This window comes from Corvus moneduloides, chromosome 13, assembly GCF_009650955.1.
Source record: "Corvus moneduloides isolate bCorMon1 chromosome 13, bCorMon1.pri, whole genome shotgun sequence".
Taxonomy (NCBI): Eukaryota; Metazoa; Chordata; class Aves; order Passeriformes; family Corvidae; genus Corvus; species Corvus moneduloides.
In genome coordinates, this window is record NC_045488.1 from 3,311,728 (window position 1) to 3,330,254 (window position 18,527).

The 18,527-nt window shown below is 42.8% G+C and overlaps 1 protein-coding gene across 5 annotated transcripts in view; it reads right to left on the reverse strand.

The window, feature by feature from the left end:
* Positions 1-6,569: 6,569 nt before the first annotated feature.
* HOMER2 (homer scaffold protein 2) overlaps positions 6,570-18,527 on the reverse strand; it is a 55,887-nt gene continuing 43,929 nt past the window's right edge. For 2 of the 5 annotated variants that reach the window (XM_032122644.1, XM_032122648.1), the window contains 7 exons: positions 17,062-17,154; positions 15,902-15,928; positions 15,619-15,803; positions 13,950-14,106; positions 11,710-11,820; positions 9,625-9,705; positions 6,570-8,570 (listed from right to left, as the gene is read on the reverse strand). In XM_032122644.1, the coding sequence (XP_031978535.1) occupies positions 8,382-8,570; positions 9,625-9,705; positions 11,710-11,820; positions 13,950-14,106; positions 15,619-15,803; positions 15,902-15,928; positions 17,062-17,154 (843 nt within the window). In that variant the 3' untranslated portion in view covers positions 6,570-8,381. The remainder of the gene's footprint in view (positions 8,571-9,624; positions 9,706-11,709; positions 11,821-13,949; positions 14,107-15,618; positions 15,804-15,901; positions 15,929-17,061; positions 17,155-18,527) is intronic. The other 3 variants (XM_032122646.1, XM_032122645.1, XM_032122647.1) reach the window with 3 other exon arrangements.

Consider the following 18,527-nt stretch of genomic DNA (forward strand, 5'->3'; position numbering starts at 1 on the left):
CTGCTCAGGGATCTCATCCTGCACTACCTCTATACAGGCCTCCCCCATGGTGCCATGCTGGGGGTTTTCCTTCAAAAGGAAGGAAATTATGGCCTATCTTTTCCTATGCTGTTGGAATTCAAGGTGTCCAAAAGGAGTACATATTATAGGGTAGTTCATCCACTTAGAGTGAAACATTTGATTTAAATCTCACCTCATGTTTCTATCAGACATCCTGAGGTGGCACATCACAGCTCAGCAGCCCACAGCCAGGTAAAACACTTTTTAATGTGTGACTGTGGAAGGACACATTCCATTGAGGAGGCTCCCGAGTTTTCTGACAGGAATCCAGTCAAACATGAAAATTAAGGGATCACAGGCAGCAGCAGCAGCAGTTATCCCTGCGGCAGCATCACTCACCGCAGCTCCCAGAGCAGGCTGTTCCTTTTGGAACCACTGGTCACTTGCACTATGAACAGCTGGCAAGGAGCAGCCTTTTACACATACCAGAGAACTTCCTGATGCTAAAAATGTACCCTGGGCTTAATGAGGCAAAAAGGCTACAGAAGTGCCAGGTGTGGCTGTGCCCAGCAGAGGCACTGCCCCGTGCATGGATGAGTGGGAATGCCCACTGTGGGACCAGCAGCTTGCTAGGAACAGAATGGGGCTTTCTCCTGGTAACTGTAGGTGATGGGATGTACTCACAGATACTTCTGTTGTACTAACTTTCATAATTATGCAAATCCAAATAGATAAATGGGGTTTTTCACTAAGGATTAGAGACCATTACTTGTATTTTACTGCAATGCACATAAGCTGGTTTTGTAGTTCCTGGCTGTTCAGAGACTGCAAGAATTTGCTGTACTGCTTGTCAGAGCTATTGATGGCTCCTGGTAGAAAACCTCTGACTAAAGGTCAGGGGCAGATGAGTTTCTTGCTCACCCCAAAGCTGACATTTGCAGCCTTGTAGCCCAAAGGCACGATGAGCCGCAGCCACTTCACAGTCTTCAAACCCTCTTATTTCCTTTGGGGAAGGCTGGCCTGGTGCAGAGACAGCAAACCCTGCTTCTGTGTGATGAACACAACAGTGCTGAGAGCATCATTATGTACTGTCTGCAGAGGGATTTCAGCACTATTCCCTTCCAGGGATGTGCTGCTGTGGGGACGGGGTCACGGCTCCAGCGGGGCCTTGGAGAGCAGTCTCATCTGAGAGGGCTCCCACTAACTGCTCTGTGCTGATGCAGGAGATGGGTTTGAACACAGAGGGTTAATCCTGACTCCTAGGTAATTTCTCCAGAGACAATACCAGCCTCAGCTGCCACCAGGGACTGTTGCATCAGTGACAGGAATCCCAAGAGGGTTTTCAGTCCTGAACACACCCCAAGCAGGGCAACAAAAAGCTGCTTCCAGACAACAGGCCTCTCTCAGCACACAATAAATCTAAGGTTTCATGTCCAAATATTTATAAATTCTAATTTTCCAGTCATGTAAGTACCACTAATCCTGCACTCCCTCGGATTGGGCTAATGGAATAAAGTGAAGCAAGACAAACATTTGAAAGCTCCACCTCTTGAAAAAAGAGTTCTTGAGATTACCAAGTCTCTATACCACAGGTATAGATCAAAATCACATTCTTCTGATCAAAGGCCAGCATTCCATTGAGTTCAGACTTGCAGCCACAAAGATACTCATTTTCTGAAGTCAATGAAGACAGTGAGACAAGAGATTTTACTTAAACTATATATTTTTACATAAAACAACTTTATGTTACAATAAAATCAGATAAAAATCACAAAGTTATATAATAAGTTCATAAAGAAAAAAATCAAGTTTTCATTTTATAGATATAAAACCCAGCATTTACTGCTACTAGGAGTCTAAATATTAACATTGACTGTCTATGGTCAATTTGAAAAAAGAAAAAAAAAGAGGATAGTACTTTTTTACAGCAGACAAAATGATGAGGTAAGAGATGTTTTTACAATGATCCAACTGTAGTAAACACTTCAGTTTTCATTAAAACATATACTAAATATATTAAACCCAAATAAAAATATACATTTAGAGCACTGCAGTGTTTTCCCACAGTTGTATATCAACAAATTGTCAGTCATTCACTAAACTTTACTTGAAACAGTAAAAACAGGGTGTATGCTCAGTACTAAAATCTCATAATAATCTAAATATTTTGGTATAGCAGACCACACTAGTACACTCTCAGAACTCTCAACTACAAGGGATATATTCATGTTAAAAACAATGTGCTTTGTTTGTCATTCATGATGAGCTTTATAGAATATTATGTTCATGATCACTATTAGGCAATTCAATGAAAACATCTAAATGCTGCAAAATACTCTTTTATTGAGCATAGCTTCCTCATCACATACCCAGGTTAATCAAAATCCTGCAAACTTAGAAGCTTAGTTCACAAATCTTACATATCGTTCTTTTTAGCTAGTATATGGCTAAAATAATTATTGCTGACCAGTGTTAAAAAAAACAAACAAACCCAACCCAAACAAAAATACAATAGCAGACAGATTTTTCTCCAGTGCCTTTCTTGTATGTACCATTATTATGTGGTAACTAAATTAACTAAATTCCAAAATGTGCATATAAAATTTTTGGAGGTATAGGCACCTTCATCTGAAGACTGTATGTTCAGGCTACCTGCTTAAAAAAAAAAGAAAGGAAAAAAAAGAAGAGCTAGCACAAAACACAGTAGAAAATCAAAGCCTGGACATCCAACATCCCCCAGGGACGCAAGCAAAGCCCTCCTGGCCAGGACCAGCTCTGCCCACAGCCTGCAGGAGAGCCCTCCCTTGGGAAGCACTTTCATCACATTTATCATTCACCTCCTGACTCTATTTCACTTCAGGTACCTTATCATTTACCACAGAGAATGGTGCTTAAGATGTGCAGACTTCATGTCAGGTTTACATTCCAATGGTGAGCCCTGCTGGGCTCCCAGGGCACCAGGCACAGCATCCCAGGCCAGGCTGTGTGGGCCAGCTGGGGCTCTCTGGCTGCAGGTGTGTCTGCGTTCCTCTTGTGGCTGGGTATTGCTTTGCCTGACACACACGTGCTTGTTGAACACGATCCATGGAAAGAACAATTACCTTAGGGTAGCTTTCTGTCTTACCATTGCTAAATCATGCCCACAACCAGACCCTGCCAGCCCAGCCTGGGACTCCTTGCTGCCCCTCAGCCTCCCGAAAGCTGGACCTGCCCTTCTGCAAGGTCCCTGGTACTGCTGAGGCGCTGTGGGACAGAAACAGCTTTTCCTATTTTTGACTGGAAGTATCTGACCATAACCAGAGGCGTGGCTGGAACGCTCTCTCAGCTCAGCGTGTGTGGACGCTGCCCTTCCACCCCTCACACCACCACCTGTGTGATATGCTGAGGACTTCTTGATATTTAGAGGCTTGCCAAGCCCAGAACTGCCCGGACAAAGGCGGGTGAGCTGGTGGGTCAGGGTGGCCATCCAGACCTTTGGCACATCCACAGCTTGTAGGCAGAGCACATCTTTCACTGAAACCTCTGCTGAAACAATAGTCAAAAAAATTTGCTGCTGCTGCCTCCCCTTACACCTCTTCCCTTCGGCTTCAGCATCGGGCACACACTAAGCTGAGCGAGGCTTTTCACCCTGCCAGGGGTTTATCTTTGTTGATCCATAGGCTCAGGAAGACAGCACTATATTCCTTACAAGCCATTGATGCTTTGAAGGGTTTTGCCAAGATAACTCTTTGGAAGAGCCTAAGGAAGAGCATGGTTGTAGCTGAGAAACTCCCACCACTGCAAGGTGGTGACAGTGACAGGGAATTTTCCTTCTGTCACTTACAACACAGCCAAAGGTGGCAAAAAAATAATAAGGCAAAGAAAAAAACAGGAAAAAAAATTAAACAGCATAGAGAAGAGACCAGAAGTCTGTGGACAATTTGTGCCCTGCTGCCAGTGGGACATGTGTTTCCTGTGTCCAACAAGCCACCGAGCAAACACTGCACAGGGCAGGCGAGCACCTGCCTTAGCACCACAAGTGCCTTGGCTGGTACAATAAGACAATAGCAGTGGCAGGGACAGCAGGCAGAACAGAAGAAACCCTGCTCACCTTAATTCATGGAGCAGCTTTAAAAAATTGTTCTCCCTAAATTGCTCACATAAAACCCAAATCAGGTGTTTGTCCAGAAAAAAAGATATCGTTGAAATAATGTTTGTTTTCTGGCCACAGATGCACCCAGTGTACAACTGTTTTTAGAAAGTGCATCTTCTGAATGCTCACAGAAATGATGGGTGGCGTTGAAATTCTTAAAGAAAAGACAGCTTTCTTCCAGTGAGCTCACTTAGCAAAGGAGACACCAGTTAGGTGTGGACAGAACACTGCAAAGTACTGCATTTGCTGAAAATACACTTCTAGGCCAAACAGGACTACTTGTGAAGTTGAGTCAGAATTGGCAGAAAAAGATTCAGCCAAATAATAAAAACCCGAAAAGGTTAACCTACGCTATTCTGAGGTGTGCAACAACATTCCATTCTTTTATTTTGAAATAATTTATTCCTAATATGAGACTAAGGTATTTTCCCAAAATGTGACGTAATATATCCCATGGAACATTCTCTCCCCTTGAAAACAATTCTGTGAATTTTTATGTGACTCTTGCTTTTATGCAATACAAGGTAGACCTGTTCATTTCTCACTTTGTCAAAAACCCTCAAACCCCACCATTATTCTGCAGCCCTACCACCACCTCAAAGAAGCATCTCCCCCAGACAGGTCAGTAAGACACTCTCTGCCCTGGTGTCCCAGGAGGCCAGCACAGATTTTTCTTCCCAAAGCTCCCAGGCTGCTGATGCCACGAGGGCAGGACGGGCAGGATGGGCAGGTGGCAGGACCCGCGGAGGTGCAGCTGACAGAAACCCACCCGGGAAGTGCCAAGCACATGTCCTTTGATAAGGAAAGACCATGTAAGTGAGGTAGGAGAGATCCTGCCATACAAACCACTCAGAGGGAGAAACCTGTGTCCAGAAAGGGAACTCACAGTCGCTCAGGGTGAGGTACAGCTACCTCTAAGCCTCCGCTCAGGCTGGGTGGAAGTGGAGCGCTGACCAAGGCATTGCTGACAGCACAGGGACACCAGGAATTGCCCAGCACTGTGCTACAAATAAAACCAAACTCCACAGATCCTCTCTTGGACAGGGATGAGTATTTCTTGGCCCTGGCAGTGTTTAGGGCCATGCCTAAGCAGGTGTCTGCCAGCTGAATTCATGGTGCCCACAGGGACAGGCGAAATTCCAACTGTGCACAGAGAGGCAGTGCACCCACAGGATGGTGTGTGCATTTTGGTGGGGGAAAGCTGGCTGCTCTGATGCTCCCATCAAGACAGAGGAGGCATTTCAGAGCTGGGATGAGTCTCAGAGCAGTGTGAGGCTCTCAGTTTGGCACACAGGTTAGAGCTGGGCCACCAGAGAGCATCAAGGAATAAGCAGTGTGTGACACCTTCAGTGTCCTGGGGCAGGGACAGGCCAGAGAGCGCAGCTGCAGTTGGTGCTCAAACACTCCTGAGAGCATGCACTGCCTCTTCTTACCATGCTTTTTGCTCTTGAAGAGGAAAAATCCAGCGAAAGAGAGGGAAAGGTTAAAAGAGATGGCATTTGGAGGGTTTAGGTGATGATACAAAGAAGCTCTCAATGTACTGCTGTTGGGAAGGAAAAAGAAAGAAGGCAGTAATAACAAGCCCTTGGATGCTTGAAGGATGGAGCTTCCCACAGCATAAAGCTGTGTACAGGCATCCCTAACAACTCAACATCAGAGCAACAGCAGATACGTGATACATCTGGAGCAAGATAGAAGAGACAGGGCAGGGATTTCTTTAAGGACACTCCATTGTTCCCCTGGTGGGCACTAAGCACCCAGAAATAAGTGCCTGTGCCAGTGCTATGCACTGGCTTAATGTGCCAGCATCGAACTCCATCTGTTTAATCGATGCAATCCCATGGAAACACTTCCCTTGCAATTGAAGAGTGGCTTAATACATTCCTAATGAACCGGATCTGAGAGAGAGCCGACTAAAGTGGAAAACAAAGGTCTGGATTAACCCAAATCATACAATTTTTTCACAGAGTTTTTTTGCATCCTTTTACCCAGCATCATGTTAAAAACATAATTTATATTAAAACAAAGAGAGAGGCCCTAAGATTACTCAACAGGAAAAGGAAGATAGAGCATGGTCCTTGGTGCAAAAGCAATGAACCACTGTGAGGAGTAGGGCCCTGACTACCAGTATTGCTTGCAGCTCTTAATTGTGTTATCCTGTGGTTCCCAGCTGATGCAGGGACCAAAAAGCAGCATGGGAGGAGAGGAGAAGCAGGATGAGCTGCCTGCTAAATTATAGTGTATATCTGACTTTCTATCAAATAAAAAGACTAAAAATGGAGACTACTTGTGCACAACCACACAGTTTCTGACGTCATTTTAAATTTTGAGAAGTCTGATCTAACCCCACATTATGCAACTGTTGAATCTTCCATGCTGGCAAAGTCTAATTTTCACACGCCTACATACTATGTACCTGATTTTTATTTTTATTTTTAAATATCAACAGCCTACAACAATTTTTTTAAAAGAGACTTAAATGGTCATAATGGCTATGAAAGGTCCTAGCTTTACATCCATTGTTTCAAAGGAGTAAAAGCAAAAATACTCAAAGTCCATTCTAACAAACAGGGAATGAAGATAATGTAATATAACAGATGAAATGAAAATTCAAGGGACAACTGCAGACAGATCCTATCTCCACCATGGGGATTATATATTTATCTGCAAAAAGGTATTCAATGCATGTTTCATCTACAACCCACCTTTCTTTTAAAGGCCACTTTAACAATCAAGATGTGCCAAAAAAAAGAAAAAGGCCCCAAAATTCCAAGAAAAGCATGGCCACTGTGTATCAGTCACTGCTGGAAAGCACTAACACGGCGCTTAACCAAGCTGTCGTCTGAATCAAGCAAATAACAATGTCACGTACACAAAAGTACTTTCCTGAATTAATTCAGATGCCATGTAAACACTCCCAAAACAGGTTATGGAAAAAGAAGAGAAAGAAGCTGAAGGAAGTCCTAGGGAAAGAGCAAAGCTTGGGCTGGATTCTCCTCTCTGGCCTTTTTTACATCCCTGTCTGTGATGAACTGAACTTCCTTCTCACTGAAGGCCAGGGTATGACCTTGCATTTCTCAAAACACTCTTAGAGCTGCTGAATAACCAGTTCAAGAATAAAAGAGAATTTCTGCCTCTCAGGAGGAGTTTTTTTTTTTTTTACAATCTAACTTGGTGACCAATTCCTACCCTACTGCCAGAGAATGCAGAAATCATAGGAAAGGACTTTGATTTCATGTGGCCATCGCCCTGCCAGTCTCCTGGGCAGAAATCTGCTTCTGAGCAACATCTTCCAGTAACCTTATGATGCTTTTCAAGATCAATGTCTCCTTCCTCACTGCTGCAGAAGTTAACAACAACAATCAAGTTGCACGCAGAGGGGTGTGAGTCCTGTACAAACTAGCACCGTATCACTTTTAAAAATAAGTATCTGGTCCCCAGACTCAGGAGGGCATTTTTCAGAGATGCACATAATGATGGAACTATATGGGTTCAAAACTGAAGGCCAGAGAGAGGTGATGCTGCTAGGCAAGAGAAGCTGTCCTCACTGACTGGGTAGGACACGATTTCAAGAGCTAAAATTCATTTCTGCTCTGTTGACTTTGTGCTGTATGGGTCCAGGCAAGCACATGCAACCTCTATCGGAGGTTATCTGAAATCCACTGCATTTTTTTTTGGTGAATCAGGCCTGATTGACATGGTCCCTAAAGTTACTGGTATCTGTGTGAAGTGGTTCTCCTGACTGCAGCTCATCACAGGCACATTTTACAAACTGCAGGGGCTCCAGCTAACGTCTCTGCTCCACCAAGGAATAAAGTCAATGCTGCTAAGAGTGCTGATAGTCCAGACAAGAGAAAGACTTCTTTTCTGTTTCTATGGTTGCAACAGCCCTTAAGAAAGATATAAATTTCCCTGCAACAGCTAACTGCATATTCATTTTAAGGTAGGTCTAGTTCCAGATTCCTGAGACAGAACCCTCTACCTGTTCCCAACCCCACAAAGCCAGAGCAGCAATATATAAAGTTTCTAACCTCAACAGAATTCAGTGAGCAGCACGATTGGTTTGGTAAATAAACAAACAAAAAAAGAGAAACCCACCAAAAAAACCCCACAGCAAACTTTCAGCCTCTATGTACAAAACCAATGCAAACAAGTGGAACATTCTAGTTATATTTTGTAAAACACACGTTTGGGATCAACAAAACATCAAACATCCAGACCCTAGATTACAAAAAAGATCTATTGCCATCTAATTGTCAACCCCAAGTTTAGACAGTCCTTGTCGGAAATCATGTAATTCATCTATCTTCCCATCTAGTACATCTAAAAAATTCTTTAATTCAGTTTTAAGGCTGGTCTGCCTATGTTTGCTCTCTTCGACTTCTGTCCTTAGCGTTCTGACTTTCTCTTCAAGATCTTTGTTCTTTTTCTCAGCAGCCTTAAAGAGAAAAGAGACAATAAGATGAATCATAGTGAAGAAGGATGAACAGCATTTCACAGATTAAAGCAACAAATGGCAGCTGGGCTGTGAGAGTTTGCTTGAACTTCTGTAAACTGATTAACACAAGCACCTCTGAGAGCAACTGACATGAGCTTGTCTGATTAAAAGCCCACGCAGGAAAGGACACAGATTAACTGGAAAAGATGCTTTGCATCAGACTTTCTCATTTGCTTGATATCTTCAAATTCAGCTGGATTTAAATCATGCACTGTGCATACATTTCTGTCATTGCTACAGCTGCAGAATTAGACACCGTGCCATCAATTACATACAGAATTATCTATGCTGGTTTAACCTTGAAAAACAAACTTAGAAAATACCGTCTGAGGAATAAAATTTCTTTATTCAGCACTTTGGGATTTATTGGTGTTTTTTTAAAGTTCTAATTTGCGTGATGGCTTCTTTATTGATTGGATTCTACTTCATTGATGAGACTGCTCATTTTTGTTCTCTTTTCATGCATTAATTTATTGCATTTCCACAAGACCTGACTCGAGGAGGCGATGCCCGAAATCCACCTGCCATGGGCACATCCCAGCGCTGCTGGAAAGGGATGACACAGCCCATGAACACATCCTCAGGTGAACTTTCACCCCTGGTGGTGAGCAGCTATGCTCATCTGCTTCTTTCCCAAAAGCCTGCCCTGCTGCCACTGCAGCAATCAGCCCCAGGGAGCTGCTCGACACACGTGGCTGTGGTGCAGCTCCACGAGCCCAGAGCAGCAGAAACAGATACAGGATAGCCTGGAATTGCAGGAGATGGATGCTACATGATCCCAGGCAAACCAATTTCTGCAGTGGAGCTATTTAATCACTCCTGCGCTGGGAATGGTACTGTGTATTTTGCATGTACTTAGCATTTTTTGTTTTTACAAACTGGAGCTCTTTTGCCTTGACACACTGAAGTCTGAACAGAGAAATGCAAACAGCTACGCAAAAAAAAAAGGAAAGGTACCAACTATTTTGAAATGAATTTCACTGCTAAACTGTACCTGTAATTGTTCAGATACAGATTCACATTCTGACATTAGCTCTGGTATAATTTCACCCTGCTTTCGGAGCTCTTCCAGTTCCTTTGAAAACATAAAAGAAAAAATATTAGTGCAAGCTTCAATTTAAAACATAATGAAAATCTGAAAAGATGAAATGGCTTTGCATATTTTATTGTATTCTGCACAGTATTTGGATGGAAAATAATCAAAATAACCTGCCTGCACTCCAAAATTGCTAATTTTCTACAAGAATATATTTTTTCACTGGATTTTTTACTTTGCATTTCTAAAACAGGCAATGTAATCCAATCTCTAGCATGAATTCCATGAATTACATTAATAGAATCTTAACCAAAACCATACACCTATGCAAAGGATATATTAAATAACAGAGAGATCTGAAGGGCTGTAATGCTACAAGCAATTTATAGATGGTAGCAAAGAGCAAATTAGACAATTTCAATGATGTATGACAGCAAAAAAAATAGGCCAGTGGCATTGCCAGCTGCACATATAGAGACATCACTACAGAACACAGGTGTAATGGGCTTTCCTCCATGGCACAGCTCTGAGAACCACCACCTACCCCTCCCCCAAAATCTCTATTTGGTTCTGGCCTCACTACCCAAACTGAGCAGACTTGATGAAAGGAGTTAATGGAAAGAGAAACTGCAGGAATCTCTGCTGGAAATTAAGACAACTTGAAAAAAAGTGCAAGATCCTCCTCCAGAAACCGTCACTGTGGGGGTGATGACCTCCAGAGAAAGCAGGGGTATATCCCATGACTACCTGGACTTGTGCAAAGCATTTGACACTGTTCCACACAAGATCCTGGTCTCAAAATCAGAGACACATGGATTTGGCAGAGGAACCACTTGGTGGATAAGCATCTCCTACATGAGGAGGGCATCAGCAGCTTCTCTCGCATGGCCATGCCATGAGCAGGCTTCATGTGGGTTTGGATTTCAGACCATGAAAGATTACTACTACTTATGGGTAGTTTAGAGCTAATCAAGAACCTGCTAATGTAAGCATGAATTTTTAAAACAAGTTAGTGCATTTCCAGCGTAAGTGGAAGACAGGCGTGCAATATTCACAAGTCAATCAATTTTCTGGTTCATTTGGTACAGTAAAAACGTGAATCTTGAGGAGAATGCCAGGAGAGAATAAGGGTTGTTATATATGCTATGGCCACAGAAAGGTTGGGAAGACAGCATTACATTTTCCTTTGAAATATAGGGCTGAAAAACATTATATTTATGACAGTACATCAAAATCCATCTCCCTAAACTATTTCCTTGAGCCACCATAAAACCCCTTAACAGCACTGCTTTTAAGAGCACCAGCAGAGATGCTGTAATGGCACATGGCAAACTTTACTGCACTGCTTTTTCCCTTCAGCCAGCACAGAGCATTTGGTCACTGTGACAATGGAAAAAAAAGAGCTTCCCATTATTTTCCCCACTGTTCAGAGGTTCCAAGCCATCATCCTCCTTAGAAAAATTAACACCCTGCCACATCAAAAATGACAAACTGGGGTACTCTAGATGAATCTGAATTTCTCACTCTTGGCATTAGTCCTAAAATCAGAGGGAGACCATAAACCAGCAAAGCTGCTCACTATGAGCCATCCAGAAAAAGAAACAGGACTTGCTACACAAATGCCAAATTAGTCTGCAAATGATGTCTTTTTAATGACAGTCCTGATGTCTATGGGAATTTCCAGCATGGGGAGTGTCAAATGAATCTGTTCTCAGCACACATCTGCCTGGCACTGGGCACCAAGTTTCACCACTCCGGCTCTTCTACAAGCACAAGTGTTGTGTACATAAAAGTATTGTTGGTTAACCCCTGCCAAACTACAGTGTGCAGGCACAGCACATGAAACATGAAATCATGAAACTTGGATGGAGAAACACTACCAAACAAGGGACTGTACATGGAAAACCTAGAAAGAAGCAACATCCCAAGACATCAGGCTGCTTCTGGTGGTAGGTGAGCCACTCCATAAATCTACATCCCAAGAGAGAAGCAGACAGTCCCACTCAAACATGAAAATGCCATTTTTGTGTTCAGGGCACTCACCAGCTCCTTGTCCTGAAGTTCTGTTTCCAGTTCCTGGAGACGTCTACTCAACTGTGCATTTCTTTCCTTCTCTTTATTTATTTCATTGCACTGTTCCTCTAGTTCTTCAATCTTTAAGAAACGTCAGATATTACGTGAAATTTTTCAAATTTCTGAAAATCTGGGGCAGAACACAGCTGATGAAATGGACATGTTTCCTAAATCATAGCATTTGATTCACTGCAACCAAATTATCGCTTCTTTCCTTCAAAAGAGCCAATTCACACATCCACTAGGAAGCCCTGGGTCTGTATCTACTCTCTCTTACAGTCTCTCTTATAAGTACTCAGGAATGCACAAAACACTGAGCTGCTAAAATAAGTGGAACTGGGGGTAAAATCTGCACTTCACTCCCATGAAGCCAACACAAGACTACAAGGAATGGGTTTTCTTAACACAACAAGGAGAAGAAATCTCTCGGGGATTGCTTATTATTCTAGCTGGTGTGTGAGGGACACAACATCAAAACTTTGGAGCGAGAACCAGCTGAGAGCAACATCTTTGTTCTCTCCATACCTCCTGCTGCCAGCCCTGCACTCAGCTCCCAGGAGATGCACTTCCCACAGGCCGATGGGCCAGCTCATTAAAGTATGTACTTTAACTCTCAGCTTCGTGTTGCTTTGGGATTATAACTTCCCTCATTTGAAGGTACAGCAATATGCAAAAAAATCTGACCCAATTAATAAAGGAGAAGGAACTTCCCAGGGTGCTGCAGTGGTGCAGTGTGAGCATCGAGCAAGGAACCTGCTTGGGGGAAAACCTCAGAAAGCCTCCCTGTACAGAGAAAGACAGCAAATTATACAGACAGCACTGCTGCACAGTCTGGCTGGCCACCAGCATGGTGACTTTGAAGCTGCAGCAAGGTGGTGTTTTAATAATTTCTTCATCTCTAGTACAGCCACTGGGAAGTGGCACGTGTTGATAAGAACAACTTTTCTCTGCAACAGTGCAGAAAAGGAAATAACTACCCTTCATATGATGATATTTTCCTGTAACATACTGTTTTAGTCTCTCACTTCTCCCATATCCACAAGAGACTGGATATAGGAACCCAAATCATGTAATAACTAATATAAATTTGTTAATGTAACATCAGTTAATACAGCTCTGGTTTGATCTCTGTGTTACCACTGTGCACTCATAGAACACGAGTGAATAAACAGTGAATATCTGCCTCAGAAAAAGGGTTGTTCCACAAGGATTTTCAGTGCCAACAGACAACCCAAACCACCTCCAACACTGAAATACTACTTGCAGCCTACTGACACACAAAAATACATGAAATTCCTTCCCCTCTTCAAAAGCAAATACTAAACAAAAAAAATCCTCACCAGACTGATACAATCTGATCTCTACTTCAAATATCCCAGTGATCCATCTAAGCAAGCACGAAAAGGATCCAGCTTTTCCAATAACATTTAGGATGAACAGGGTGAAATTATCCCTGCAAGCAGTGTTCATGGAAACCAGGACCCCCGGTGCCCATAGGCTGCTGCCAGCCCTGTGTGGGGCTGTTGCAGGCAGTACAGTATTAGCTGAGAGACGGAACTAATGACAGCTCTCAGCTGAGACTTCACAAATTTAAACTTCTGACTTGTTCTCTGCTGCAGCCCTTGCTAACCCTGCATCTTACACAGCTGAGAAATGTGCTCAGTAATGAAGGGGAAAAGGCTTTTGACGATGCCTGTCGGCAGGTTTCTGGATGAAATGAGCCAGGTGTTAGTGCTGGAGGACCCAGCTCACAGCCCACAGTGCTGAGGCAGTAACTCATTCTCCTGCATGCTGTTGGGATTTGCTTCTGACACTGAGTGGTTCCCAGGCTGGGTTCCTGTGGGCCATAACCACTCCTGCTCATCCGTATCTGGCAGTATTTAAGTGTGCTTTGAAAGGGATATACAACAGTAGCCGCACTTTTAGAACCTTTCTGGTTTCTCACCCCAGCCAGCAAGCCCTGCTGACACCAAGTCTCCCAAATCCTAAGGCAGGGAACTTCACACGATGTGGCAGCTCCTCTGATCCCTCCCTGCCCGCTGTGTGCAGAGGGAAGCAGCTGCTTCAACTCCCCATCCACCTCCCTTCCAAAGACCAAACCCATCTCCTAACAACACACACAGCGAGAAAGCCGCAGAGATCCGAAAGAAAGAGCAATGGTGGGAGCAGCTGACTGCAGGGGCAGCTCTCCTGTGGGTATGCTCAGCTACCTTGCCCCTCAGCTGGTCGTTCTCCTCCTTGCAGGCTGAGAACTGCTTCTTCCAGTGCTCGATGCTGGCCGCCGACTCCTGCAGGGCTGTGGACAGCCGCGCGTTGCTCTCCCGCAGCGACTGCAGCTCCGTCTCCCACTTCTTCACGTTGGATGAACTGAGAGAAACAGGACACCATGAGGTGGTTTCACCTTGTATTCCCTCGAGTCATTATTCTTTACCTGTCTGCCAGCTCCCCCACCGCGGTGTGTTCACTGTTAATTTGCTGCAATAACACGAAGAGCACTCAGATGTGTGTAATTGCCTTTAGCCATTACATACCTATGGAGAAGCCTTAATTTGACTGCCTCTGTCAAAACAAAGGCATCTACCAACTCCAGCAGCAGTGGCCTGTGTCTGGAACAAAAGCCCTGCTGTCAGAGCAGGCCGTAGGGTCCAGCTGCCTGTTTGCACATGGGGTCCCACCCTGGCAGTGTATGGTCTCTGTCACCTCCCGAGCCGTGTGGCTGCAGCACCTGGGGCTGGACACCTGGCACCCCTGCAACAAATCCACTCTGCACATCTGCAGACGGCACAGCAATTCCAAATGGAAGATTTCAGGAGGTTGACATGATCTATATTTGAATTTATTTTAATGCTGAGTCTTAACGATAAAAGTGTTACATAATGCTGCAGAATTAAACGACTCATTCCCCAAAGCTTCGAGCTGCAGCACAGAGCACAAGATTAGAAGGTGAATGGGAGGAAGGCTTTGAAACTCCCTGTGTGCTACTTGCTGCCTGTCTGTGGAGGTGTCTTCATCGAGAGGAATGAGCTAACATTATGGTCTGAAACAGGTTAAGCTACTGAAATGTCAATAGAGAGAGATGATGTACTTCAGACATAATATATGCAACCTTGGAATTGCTCACTGGGTAATGCTGCTTACAGTGATGCTTTGCTTTTTAAATACCTTTTTAAGAGTAGCTTGTTAGATTTTCTTTCCATTCACAGATAGACATTCACACGCAAGAGGCAGACCAGGCAAGATCCCAACAGAGAATTATTCTATTTTAATGTTCTAACTTTGCATATTGCAACGCCTATATTTTCACTACAGCTGCAAATTACTCTTCTCAGCATTTTCAAATTATTTATCAAAGCAAATAGCAAAAAATGTGATTTCAAGGGGCTCTGTCCACAATTTAGAAATATCCCCTAAGACTTCCAAGCATTCTGATGAAATTATATTTCTCACTTCAACTTTTTATGGTTGAGTTCATTCCCTTTCATAATTTTAAATATCCATATCTATTTTCATCAAAGCAAGTGTAGCAAACTCAAAGAGGAAGAAAGATTGGCCTCACATGTTATCAGCAGCAATTGGTCCCCTATGGCTTTAATGTTATTTCTGTAGTTCTAAAACTTCACGAAAGAAGATGGTTATAATAGCTGGCATCAGCAGAATAAAAGAGAGCTTATTTCTTCACAAACTACATCAGGAATAAACGAAATGGTAAATATCTCTCAACTGGACACCAGGATGTACTTGCTAAAATCTGCTCATTCATCCATTCTGCTGCACCATTTAAAATTAATTACAATTTGAACCATTTCTGTTAATATCATTATCCATCAGATAATTACAGCACACTTTTCCAATGCAATTTAGGTTCTACAGGAACTTCACCTTTGGGCTAGAGCAATTTTTAGTTTATCATTCTCAGATTTGAGATGTGCCTCAGCAGGGCCACCATGTGATGCCTTCTCGTCGTCTGTGCCATTCACACTTGAAGCTCGAGTGGAAGATGGAGTTTCACGTCCAGACTCCTGCAGCACAACACACAAACGAACACTGGGTGTCTCCTGCATCTCCTGCAAGACCACAACACCAATTTCTTTGTAATCTTGATCCCACACCACTTGGCTGAGACCTCGGCTCTCCTGGCAGAACAGTGGTAACACACACATACCCTTTTCATCTTGGCTGCAAAGCTGGTCTGTTTAAAGAGAATGAAAAAATTATAATGATACACAAATGGAAGTTTAAAGGGTTCAAAAGTTTTCAAAAGCTTTTACCCTGACAAGGCTTGTGTTTTCTAAAGGTTGTTTGGGTTTTTTAAGATAATGAAACACTGCAACACACAGAGCACAAACAAACAAATAAAAATAATACTGCTCCTCCAAAGAGATGCTATTCACACACTGCTTGGTGCTGACCACCAACAGAGAACAAACAAAGTGAACTACAAAGATCATGACCAAAGTCTTTACAAAATGAGTATCCGAAGTCAGCCACTCAGATCAATACTTGTGGGCCCCACAAACGGGGGTGGTTGCAAGACTAAAACCCTTCAGCAGCTTTTTCTGATCATTCATCTGAATTCCTCTCTGATCAAAATCTATCTTGCTTCCCTCTGAACATTAGCCCAGGCCAGGAGCACCTGCTGAACACGGTTCACTCTCACCTAAAGCAGTGCACACGAAAATACAGCTGACCATGTAGAGAGACTGGGACAACACCCAATTTCTCCAGTTTGCAGGAAACCCAGATCTCCCTGGACACTTGGTGGTACAAGGTGTGCTGCCTAGGAGAGTGTACTGTGCAGATACACGACACAAGCTTCTTCCAACCCCCCCCAAAGCAGTGCCCCTGTTCCCACACCCCAGCTTCCCACCAGTCACCCCTCAGCAAGGGAACACTGGACACAAAGTCAGGCTCTCCACTGGTAAAAGAAATGCCCACAGAAGTGGGTTGGACAGGTGACAAAAAGAAAGATATTGATGAATCTCATTTACTGTCTGCTGAAGCACTACACTGACTTACTTCCCAGTGACTCAAACTATGTTTAACAGTACAAATCAAAGGATGCATAGCTTTGCCTGTTATTAAAAAAGTTATAACAGCTCAAGGACTGCTGAAAAAAATTAGATTTAAATGAAAATAAAGCGCATGGAGGGATGAAAAATATTCCTCTGACAATGTTAATGTCCAGCAGCTGGCAATTACCTTCAGCAATTTCCATTTTATATACTTTAAGCTGTCTGCCAGAAGCTGGCACAGTCCATTTGAAAATTTAACTTTAAATTATTTATCCTGTATGTGTACGGGTATTAAAGCTAAATTACAAACCTGTGAATGATTGCTTGAGGTCTCAATTTTCTCTTGAGATCTGTCTCTTGCAAGTTTGGCAGCTTCTTTTACTTCTTGGAACTTCTCTGCAAACTACAAAAAGCCATGAAAGGTATTTATTAACATGATTCATCGTCTATTGAACCATTAAGCTTGCTATCTCTTTATGGCTTAGATCTCCAAAAGTGAACAACTAATTTTATTAATTTAAAAAATTTGGCAAGAAAAAACATTTAATTCTTTGGCAGGATGGTTCTTCCAAAAGAAATGGTGGTATTTCTAAAAGAGGGACATCTCTATAACTCTGGCCAACCACAGTAAAAACCCATGGAGGAAAAGGAACTGTTGGTGTCTCCTGGTTTGATTTGGTTCTGTTTATTTCCTCCCCCTTCTCTTTTTCACTTGGTGTTAGCAGTGTATTAAAGGCAAAAGTATTAAAGACACGTGTTTGGATAAAAATATCATCAATGTCTTGTATTCCTAAAAGCAAGTGAATTCAATTAAAGAATGCAAATAAATTCATCTGCAGGAGGTAAGCAAGGGATTTTCAAGACATAGAAAAAAGGAGAAGAAGGAGGATCTGAATGTATGATGGAGCCGTATGAAAACATAGCTTTTCTGGTCTAATTGTCTTATTACTTTCAAAAATAAAGGTAGAAGACTTCAGACCAAGGCTTGAATGCTTCCTGCAAGAGGCTTATATTAAACTGGGGGAGGTGAAGGGAAGATAAAGATGGAAGGTAACAATCCCAACCTCTGTGAGTTGCTGTAGAACATCTGCTCCAAAGCCAGCCTGGCATTTTTGAAATACAAGTATTATCAGTCAGGGTTGCAGGGCTTCAAACCCTTTAAACAGTGTTTAAAGTTCTAAAAGGAGGATTGCAAAGATGGAAAAAAAGGTATAGTACATAATTTATTTTTAAAATAAGGATGTATCCACTATAAGAATAGTTAAGTTTATCTTCCAACTAAAACTGCTTGGTCTTGCTTGCCTCTGTTTTGAGAAACTTGAAATGCTAGAAAGGCAACACATTTTAAAAGTTAAAATATAAACAGATGTATTTATTGCACTGTTTGTGAACAAAAGGATTGCCATTATACCCTTGGATAATTCAGAACACTTATGAAAATACTGTAAATAAAAGCATGAAAAAACCCATCCAATTTTACAGTGGAACAATAGGAACAATCATCATTCACTCAGTGATCTTGCCTTCCAACTTTAGATTCACAGCAGGTATTTAGCATGTGCTCTCTGAGTAAAATGCTGAGACTGTAGAGACTGATTAAACAAATCTCCATTTGGTCTAAAAGAAATCTGGATTTACACGTGGAGGCATCTGTGTTTTGTGTACCGCACACAAATGGCAATTTCCAACAACCACACACAGTGGTTAAATCCCACGGACGAGCACATTCTAAAAGGTGAGGGACACTCTGGGTGTAGCCTAGGATCTGAGGCGATG